General features: G+C 36.8%; 1 protein-coding gene across 1 annotated transcript; it reads left to right on the top strand.

The window, feature by feature from the left end:
• Positions 1-399: 399 nt before the first annotated feature.
• On the top strand, positions 400-8328 carry LOC100266875 (phosphate-repressible phosphate permease pho-4). Its single transcript, XM_002265306.5, has 11 exons — positions 400-549; positions 733-855; positions 1077-1146; positions 1295-1419; positions 1672-1887; positions 6317-6403; positions 6543-6965; positions 7125-7234; positions 7336-7441; positions 7586-7840; positions 8075-8328. The coding sequence occupies exons 1-11, from the start codon at positions 400-402 to the stop codon at positions 8198-8200; spliced, it is 1791 nt and encodes a 596-aa protein (XP_002265342.2). The 3' UTR covers positions 8201-8328.
• The last annotated feature ends 2460 nt before the right edge of the window (positions 8329-10788 follow it).

Genomic DNA, 10788 nt, shown 5'->3' with positions numbered 1-10788 from the left:
TGAGGCTGAGAATGTGAATTTTGAATAAAGTAGTCTATACTATATTATTCAATTGAACTAGTTGAGACCATGCAATGAACCGGGGGAGAGAAATTTTATATAAATCAGACTTGGGTAGACCAAAACATTGGGTTGTCCAATTCATGGATTTAGACCTGTAATTCCAAAGGCCGCATGTGACCCACCAATTCCACATCCAACGAACAAGGGTAGATTCTTGACTTTTCCAATTTTCCAAACAACCAAACAAGAAAAACCATCCCAATGTCCAAAGAAAAAAAAGGACAAAACAGACGATCAAGGAGGCCTTGGAGATTTCATCCGATGTTTACAAGGCACAATCATGTGTACCCTTCTTGGACATGATTGGGGGTGCAATTTGAGACTCTGGCTGGAACCATGGCCTCGGAGAACAAAACCATTCCGGCTGATTTGGCCATTGGAGTCCTAGGAAAGTGGAAAGAGACTTACGGATGGATACCGATATTTGGTGCCATTGCTGCAATCGCTATGGCATTTTCAGCTGGTGCCAACAATCTTCCTGCTCCGGTCTGTGTTTTCTCCGTTTATACAACTTGAACAGCACTATAATACATATACAATATGAGGGAAGAGAAACAAGAGGCTGATCGTATTCAAACATTTGTCCCCAATGCATGCATGACCTTATTTTGTATGGGCACTGAACTCTTTTGCAGCCCCTGAAAACCTTGGTTTGTGATTCATTTGCAGTTCGCAACGCCAGTAGGGTCGGGGGCATTGACCCTTTTCAAGGCCTCAATAATGGCTGCCATCATCTCTGTTCCTGGAGCAGCTTTCGACAGCAGCAGTGCTGTTGATGCTCTATTTTCTGATGTATGGATTTGAGTACTGTTCTAATATATTTCTTGGGTGACTAAATATTATTGCAGACAATCCAACAATAAACCAAACTACATATTATACACTGCCTCTGGTATCTATCTATATGAAACTTCTGCTAACAAAGAGATAATCCATTTGATCAAATAATATGAATGGCTGAGTTGGAGAGCTGTGTTGCTATGAGTTGATGAAGTTTACGTGTGTTCTTGCAGTTTCTTAAAGAAAGTCAGCCAAGTGAAGCTTTCTTGATGTGGAGTTTTGTAGTTGTTCTCATCACTGCAAGTACTTCAATACCTTTCTGGTCATTAATTACATATTTTTGTTTCTTTTAGATCTGTTTGGTTGTTAAGAAGACAGAAAAAGGGGAAATTAATTTTGTATCTGCCCAAAATCAATTCAAATTAATAAGGAATTCTATTCTTCTGGACAGCAATATGGCTAGCACTTGCAACATACTTCGAGTTACCTGTATCATCCCAGCAATCTACAGAGGGTGCACTCTTAGGAACCATGCTTGTCACTGAAGGTTTTAGCTTCATACCCATGTGGAACAAGGTAAAAAGACCAATTATACTGTCTTTAAAAGAGAGACTCTTATTGCAAATTTTCTGTTAGCCTTGGCTTGAATCTTTATGAGAAAAACTTGTGATGTTCGCCAACATTGATTTGTTTGTTTGTTTGTTTTTTTTTTTTTTTCCAATTATGATTTGGTATGCATGTTTGAAGATAGTCTTCACTCAGGGGTGATATGAATATATACCATACAATTGTTTACTTCTCATCTCCCAATTCATTTTTGTACTGCAGAATGAAAATCATAATTTCAATGGTGGAGGACTGCTTTGGATTGCCCTTGAATGGACTCTTGCTCCATTGCTAGCATGTGCAATGGCATTCTGCCTCTTCGTTGTCCTGAAGACTTCTTTGCTTCGCCATGAAAATGCAGAGAAGAGGATTCTTATTTTTCTACCAATTTATCATGGAATAGCTGCAGGACTGCTATGCCTCTTTATCATGTATCAGGTGCTTAAGCCTCATCATTTGTACATTTTCAGTAATACAATTGATGTAGGACAACCCTAGGATGGTTGCCTACACTCAAGGGTAGGTGGGCTAGGGTTTTATTTTTAGGGTGTAAGGAGAGGAACAAGGAATAAACTTTATGGTAGAGAAAATTATAAGATAAGAAATAGAGAGAAAAAAGAAACAATGAAGAAAAGATGGAAAACCTTAGAGTCTCACTAAAGCCTTGTAGGAGTCTCACCTAGAAGAAAAATCAATGGAATCTCACCATTGAGGGTTGCAATCTTGCAATAAAAGAAAGTATAATATTATTCATCAAAATTTATTCCTTTGATTTACATTGATTAGCCTATTTATAGGCTTCTCTAAGAAATCCATAGTCTACTAGAACTCTAATAACCTATTATGATTCTAATTCTAATTATAACATCCAAAGTCTACTAGGACTCTAATAACCTATCATGACTCAAATTCTAATTATATTATAACTCAACTAGCTAATCTTAATTAGACTCCAACAAATACCAATCCCTATTCAATTCTAATTAATATTAATCCTACTTAAAGTTTACTTAGGTCTTCCTTTTCTTCCTTGAATAAACTTTAAAAGGCTTTCCCTAATCAATTCTCCCCGGCTTGAAAGAACTCGGCTCCGACGAGTTAGACGCTTGATACAACTCATAAAGATCGGGGTTAAGCTTATGAAAATCCGTTGTCGTACTCCATGTATTCTCAGAGTGTGGTTTGCCTCGCCATTTTAACAAAAAATTTTGGTATCCACCTTGTCGAGTAGACACAAGTTGATCATCAAGAACATACTCGATCTCAAGATGTGGGCTAAGAGGGTTCACCATCTTGGATTTGATTTCTTCAAATGCCTTGTTGGCCGCCTTGGTCCAAATAAATAAATTAGGTTTCATGCATTCAGTAATTGGGGCCATAATGGAGTTGAAATTTCGAATAAATCGTCGATAGAATGTAGTCATTCCATGGAAGCTTCGCACCTCATGGATATTTGTTGGTACTGGCCAATCAACAATAGCTTTGATCTTCTCCGGATCTGTTTCAACACCCTTAGAAGACACAACAAAGCCAAGAAATACAACACTAGGGCTCATGAAAGTACATTTTTTCAAATTAATGTAAAACTTTTTAGCCCTAAGAGTGCGCATTACTTGCTTCAAGTGTTCCTCATGATCTTCACAAAATCGACTATAAATAAGAATATCATCAAAATAGACAACAACAAACCGTCCAATAAAAGGTTTTAATACCTGCGTCATAATCCGCATGAAGGTACTTGGAGCATTGGTTAGTCCAAACGACATGACTAACCACTCATACAATCCATCCTTAGTTTTGAAAGATGTGTTTCATTCATCCCCTAGTCTAATACGTATTTGATGATATCCACTTCTTAGATCAGTCTTTGAGAAGATTACTGATCCAACCATCATATCTAGCATGTCATCAAGTCTTGGAATTGGAAATCGATACTTGATTGTGATTTTGTTGATTGCACGACTATCCACACACATCCGCCATGATCCATCCTTCTTTGGTGTTAGTAGGGCAGGAACTCCACAAGGACTTAGGCTTTCACGAATAAAGCCTTTAGTAAGTAATTCATCAACTTGCCTTTTCAATTCAGCATGCTTTGTTGGATTCATTCTGTAGGTTGGTAAATTTAGTAATGATGCACCGGGAATCAAATCAATGGCATGTTGTACGTTACGCATAGGAGGGAGTTCATTAGGTAACTTTGCAAGCCACAAGTCAGAAAAGTCATCAAGGATTTTACGTGCGTTTATTGGATATTCCTTATCTTGTTCTTTAAATTCTTCCACTTTCCGAGCCATTAAAGCAAAAATAACTTTAGTTTCCTTGCTCTCATTTTCAAATTGACACATAGTAAGTACCTTTTTTGGTTATGCATTCTCATCTGACTTCTTACTTGGAGGGACTTCTTTCATTGGATGAAGGATCTTCTTACGTCCGTTGTGTATGAGAGCATATGTATTTTCATAGCCGTCATGTTGAACTTTTTTATCAAAGAGCCAAGGTCTTCCAAGTAAAATATGACTTACTTTAATGGGTAAGACCTCACACCATACAAACTCTTCAAAGTCCTTACCAAAAAGGAATGTTACTAAACAACGAAAACTTACCGGGATAAAGGTGTCATTAACCCATGCTACTCTGAATGGATTTGGATGTCTCTCTGTTTTAAGGTTTAGCTTCTCAACAAGTTCTTGTGAGGCTATGTTCAAATTGTTACCTCCATCAATGATCATGGTGCATAATCTCCCTTGGCAAGAAATACGTGTTTGGAAAATGCTAGTACGTCGCCAATCTTCTTCTCCTTTTACTTTTGGAACGGTTAATAAAGGTCGTACTACAAGACTATGTCCTTCCGTCATACCATCATAGTCACATTCTTCACTAACTTCATCTTCATTGTAGGTCTCTTCTTCCTTTGGGTAACTTTCCAATTCAGATTCTGGTTCTTCAACACAAAAGTGTAAACTTTTGGTTGGGCATACAACAGCATAATGACCATGTCCACCACACTTAAAGCATAAAGGAGTCACGTCTACTTTTCTATCTCCATTACTCATTGAATTTTTACCCTTATTACCATTCTTATAAGTCACATTCGAAGTTTGTTGAGTGTTGCTCCCACCATTCACATGATTAGAAGTTCTGAAGTTTGTAGTGCTTAAAGGTTTGCTTGTTGTCCTGTTGGAGAAAGGGCTCCCAATTTGTGAACTTGGACGCCTGGAAACTCGAAATTTGAGGCCTTTTTCTATTTTGAGGGCTAGTTGATAAACGTCATCTACGGTATAAGTGTGTGTAGCTATCATCTCAAGTTGAATCTTCATTCGAAGTCCAGCTTTGTAGCGGGCTGCAAGTTGAGCATCACTTTCCCGCACTTGATTTCAAATGCTCAATTCATGAAATTCTTCTGTATATTCTTCAACGAACTTGGTACATTGTTTAAGGGAAAACAATTTTGTATACATAACTTGTTCATAATCAGTTGGGAGAAAGTGCTCCTTCATCTTCAACTTCATCTCGTCCCATGTGTCAATAGGCGGTTGGCCAGTTCTATGAACTTGATTCTCAATATTATGCCACCATAGACGTGCTGCTCCTTTCAACTTTGCCTTTACAAAACGAACTTTTCTATTTTCGGGCATTGCATACCAATCAAAGTAATCTTCCATTGACATAATTCAATCAAGAAAAGCTGTTGGATTTAGTTTTCCATAAAATTCAGCAACTTCAAGACGTACCTTTTTTGTCACATCATCACCTAGCTCAAAAAGTTTGGCCCTTCTTTGATTCACCATCATAAAATTGTCTTGTTCTTCGCGTGATCGACTTGGCGACTGTCTAAATTGATGACTTGCGATCTCCTCTTCAATTGGTCGTTTTTCTTAGCTCTTTTCTAATAACTTCATGATCTCATCAAGTTTGCTATTTAGTTGTATTATAGCATCTTGATGGGATTGTTGTGTGGCTGAAATTTTCTCTAAGTGTATTGTAGCGCCATCTTGATTGCTAGAAGTTTTTTTAAAACTCATGCTTTCATAAGTTGCTCCGCTCCTTAATTGCATATGCCTTCATGCCAAGAACTTTGGCTCTGATACCAAAATTGATGTAGGACAACCCTAGGATGGTTGCCTACACTCAAGGGTAAGTGGGCTAGGGTTTTATTTTTAGGGTGTAAGGAGAGGAACAAGGAATAAACTTTATGGTAGAGAAAATTATAAGATAAGAAATAGAGAGAAAGAAGAAACAATGAAGAAAAGATGGAAAACCTTAGAGTCTCACTAAGGCCTTCTAGGAGTTTCACCTAGAAGAAAAATCAATGGAGTCTCACCATTGAGGGTTGCAATCTTGCAATAAAAGAAAGTATAATATTATTCATCAAAATTCATTCCTTTGATTTACATTGATTAGCCTATTTATAGGTTTCTTTAAGAAATCCAAAGTCTACTAGAACTCTAATAACCTATTATGATTCTAATTCTAATTATAACATCCAAAATTTACTAGGACTCTAATAACCTATCATGACTCAAATTCTAATTATATTATAACTCAATTAGCTAATCTTAATTAGACTCCAACAAATACCAATCCCCATTCAATTCTAATTAATATTAATCCTACTTAAAGTTTACTTAGGTCTTCCTTTTCTTCCTTGAATAAACTTTAAAAGGTTTTCTCCCATCAACAATAGAACACAGTTCCACTCCTCATGGAGTAAGAAAGCAAGATACACACAAACGCCATCCTATCTCAACAATGAATGTTTGTTGGTAGATCACACAACCACTAGAAGTGCAGCTTTCTGGGGTTCTCTTGCTTTTACGTTATTCTCCTCAATGTAATCGACTCTGATTTGATTTTTGGATGGTAGGTCCTATGGCGTGTTGTAACTGTGTATAAATGGGCTATCATAGTTGCTGTTGCAGTAGCCACTTTGATTGGAGCTCTATTATCTTTGGTAAAGTACATTACAACTTTATATGTTTGAACTTCTAAACCATCTTACCTATTCATGATTTTTTGCCTTTTTCCTTTCTTCATAGTCGATCTGTTTGGTTTTCCATCTTGTTGGTTATTAGGTTTTGGTTTTACTGTAGGTTGTGGTGGTTCCTTTGGTTAGAAGGAAATTCTCTTCTGCCCAAACTATTAAGACCATCAGAAAAGACAAGTCTCTGAAGCATCCATGTGCAGAAAGTCAAGACCAAGTATGCAATGGAACAACGGATGACGATATTAATTTTGATGAAGCATTTAGGGAATTCATGCAGATGAGAGTCCTTGACACTGTACATGAAGAGGATGAGAGGAGCTGGGCATCACCAGAAACAATCCCAGAGCCTGAACATGTCCAGCCAGCCTCTCACTCAACTACAGGACAATCTACTCCATTCAAACAGCTTCTTGAGTCTAGCCCAAATCACTTGGTCCAATCAAGAAACTTTCAAAAGATTCACAAAACAACAGCATATGAAAATGTCTCCAAGTTCATTACAGATTTTAAAAACTCCACCCTTTCCCCCGTGAGTTCCCTCTGTTTCTTCTTGCATGTTTTCAGTTCTAAATCTATCAGCAACAAGGATTTTTCCATTTGGTTTGGTCGAAGAGCTGAATCACAAGAAAACAAACTCATTGTAAAATCCAAAGAAACGATAAAATTTATGCCTGCTTGCATTGAACAGGTTATCGAATTTGACAGACATACTCTTATTCGACATGCTCAAGCTGAAAATTTTGATGAGATGGAAGACTTCTTCAGTTTCCCACAGCTTCTAGCTTCATGCATCTTTGCGTAGGTCTACTCTCAGAATTAAGAGAACATCTAAATCATTTTATCTTGAAATCCACAGCTTTTCTTGCAGCAATGCCTATTGATTAATACACTATATGCAGGCTCATTCAAGCTGCTAGTGAGGTTCCTGCAATTTTGAGTCCATACGGAGCTATTGCGGATGTGTATATGCATAGAGAAAAATACTCCAGAAACGGAGAAGAAGTGGTAAAGTGTAGTTTGTTTTGTTAATCATCAGAGTCCTCTTCTAGAGTTCACCAAATTTAACTCTATATAGTAGTCTTTCTCTACAACAATCTGTTTGTTAGCTTTCTGCAATCCATATATTTACCCTGCACAAGATCCTACCAGGGACCTATACAAGTTACCCGGTGGTTTAGAGCAATTGGTGGATTCAGTGCCTCAATGGGATTCTTTCTGTGCGGGTGGAGGCTCACTCAATGCCTTGGTGGCAGGTTAACATACATCAGTAACTCAAGAGGGTTGGCTTCACAACTGGCTACTGTGGCAACAATGATCACTCTGCCCAGAATCAGACTCCCTGTGTCAAGCACCCACGCTTTTATCGGATCTTTAGTTGGAGTTGGGATTGCAGATGACCCTCGAGTAAGATTTCGAAGCACATTTTCTTATCTTAATTTTTGTTCCCTTTGCAGCCTATACAATTATTATAGGACATGAAGGGAAAAATGTAATAAAAAGTGGACTTGGTTTAGGTCTGTCCTAAATTCTAACCAACAGAAAGAACTAGGCAGTTTTTGAATAGCCAAAGCTTCATTTACTGGAGCATAAAAATTGACATGAGTCTCTCTTCACTGAACCGTAATTTGGTCTTTGCAGAATGTGAATTGGAAGCTACTGTTGAAATTCTTTTGTGGGTGGATCCTCACCATACTATTCTGTTGTGGGACTGCTTACGGGATCTTCTCCATATCAATACACTCCCCTGCCTATGTTGTGCCCTGAAACCATACATCTTTCCTAGTTTCATTGTAGGTTGTATACTTATATTGAGTTTGATGATCACCAGATATGGCCATTTTCCCCAGATAACTACAATTTCTTTTATTCATTTGAATGCATATTGATATCATGAGGCGATTATGATCGATCAATTTGAAGTTCTAACTTGTCTGTGTACATATATGTTTGTGGGTGTATATAATTGAGTTTAGGCCATTTGGCCAGGTCAAGGGTGGCAATTGAATCTTATCCTCAGAGCTCCAACATACAAATAAAAACTAAACTTTGGACAATACTATACGGGTCTTTCATATATAGGAAATATTAGCTGTGACACCATAAAAGTCATACTTCCTCCAACATAGATTATATTAACACAAAAGGGTCGATATGGACACTAATTGACTTATATCATGTGGATTAACATGGCACAAAAAGTCTTAAATGTGATAAGCATGTGGACTATACATCCACTCAGAAACAAAGGAAGGAGCTGAGATAGCTCTAGCTAGCTATGTGAATGATGCGTGGTAGGTAATGAAGTTATTACATACTTTTCGGAACTCCCATATCTCATTCCTAGATGCTAATCTGAACTGACCCCTCCTGATGGCTCCATGGACAACACCGATCCAAATCTAACGACCCCACCAAATTTGTACGGGAAATTAAGCATATGATCTCTTAATTAGTCAACAGGGACTAGTTATTCCTTACCTTTGCCTTGATGAGAACGCACCCTTTTAGCTTTTCCAAAAGATGATCCTTTTTACTCCTTTAGTAAAGCAAAAAGGTGAACTTAATGTTCAAGAAAACCCCCTTTTTTTTTCTTTTATGAAAGGTTTGTGTTTAGTTCAAAAGTGGGGGGGAATTCTTTCTCTTATCAAGACTTTAGCATAAAGGAAAATCACCATTACCATTTGTAATGCTAATACGACAGAAAATGTGTGATATATTATTAGTCAACACCGTTTTCGATGCGGCCTGTGAGCCCATAACATCAAAAAGAGCTGGTCTATATTCGATGTTCATGGGCCAACAAACAGCAACTACTCATTCACCTAAGCAACTATGCATGTTTCTTCTCTTGTCTATATATTCAATCCCTTATCAAATTGATCTTTTCTAAAGTTTCATCATTTCCATACCAAGTCAATTATCCCGTCACCACTATTATCCATCCTTCATATATCCTCTCATTGCCTATAGGAAATCGATTTAGTCGTAATGATGACACCATTTTTCAACGAGATTGTGTTCCTGTGTTTAAAACATAGGATAATCAATTAGAATAATGCCAGGGAAGGAGAGATTAAGTGTCCGTTAGACCAACTATGAACAATTTTTAATAGTAATATAGATAGTTCTTTCAAACCTCGAGTAGTATCCTCAGTATAAAAAACCATCCCACCACACCCTCATTGTCACGCCCCAAGACCCACTCCAAGGGCATGACGGTCATTTCACACTTCAAACCCGAAGGCTTACAGTGTAATCTGATCCAAACAATTATCTTGTAATCGAAAGTTACCAATTACCAAATATCTGTTCAGAGTAGCGGAACAAAATCTAAAATCCTCAAATTTAATTTCAAAACTAAAACATCTACTATCCAAAATCCATTGTCCAAATATTTGCAAACTTAAACAATTCAAGTACTAGAACAAATTTCGAAATCTCCAAAACTTAACTTTGATCTAACATAAAATTTGAAGGATTAATATCCAAATAACATTCAAATACCAAAAGATCCAAATGAATACAACTAACAGTTAAACAAAATCCAACATAAAATCCTAAGTCAAATCCTAATGATGACCATTCCTCAGTCTAGCCGTCACTCCTCACCTGAACTAAGGGTACCTGAAAAGTAGTCAACAAATGGGAATGATCTCACAACCCAATAAGGAACATTAATGCAGTCCATGGATCAAATATTTCAAACTCACTTGCAAAATAGGAGATATTGTAATCAATCATTTTCATAAAGCTATGAGTAAATTTTTATTTATTTATTTATTTTTGCCAATACATTCAAAATTTCTAACTGTATGCATTTATTTCTGATTCAAACAATTTCATATCAAATTCAGTCAAAACATTCTAATAATTTATTTACTCTGGTCATCAAACATCAAAGGGTGCCCAGTTAGGTGAGACTTTTCAAATGGGTGGTTAGCCTCAAATTGTTCCTTTAAGGTGGACGGAACCAAACACTACTAGTACTAGTAACCTTTAACCGAAACTCCTAGAGGTTGGGGTTCAAATCAATTACACTACCCACCAAGAAATGTAAATGTCAACTAATATATCCCATTGACAATGACCAAAAGTCAACTATTATATCCCGTTGACAAGGGCCAAACAAACCAGAGTCAAATATTTATTTCATTTATTCAAATTTACAACATATAATATCTCTACATTTATTTGTCAAAAACATAATATAAAATTCTAACATACTTTTCATGCAAAACAGGTTTGATCCATGCATAAAACGGAATATAACTCAAACGTTTCTAAATAATGTATATATATATATATATATATAAAATTGTTTCAAAAAAAGAATTTAACAACTGCATTAATTT

Source organism: Vitis vinifera, chromosome 10 (genome assembly GCF_030704535.1).
Source record: "Vitis vinifera cultivar Pinot Noir 40024 chromosome 10, ASM3070453v1".
Taxonomy (NCBI): Eukaryota; Viridiplantae; Streptophyta; class Magnoliopsida; order Vitales; family Vitaceae; genus Vitis; species Vitis vinifera.
This window is presented reverse-complemented; position numbering and strand designations above follow the sequence as displayed.

What these genes read in the sequence shown, in the direction of transcription:
- LOC100266875 (XM_002265306.5), top strand. Translation starts at nt 400, where the DNA reads ATGGCCTCGGAGAACAAAACCATTCCGGCTGATTTGGCCATTGGAGTC. An exon ending in TTGATGCTCTATTTTCTGAT is followed by an intron (nt 856 to 1,076) that starts GTATGGATTTGA and finishes GTGTTCTTGCAG; the next exon opens with TTTCTTAAAGAAAGTCAGCC. An exon ending in GCCTCTTTATCATGTATCAG is followed by an intron (nt 1,888 to 6,316) that starts GTGCTTAAGCCT and finishes TTTGGATGGTAG; the next exon opens with GTCCTATGGCGTGTTGTAAC.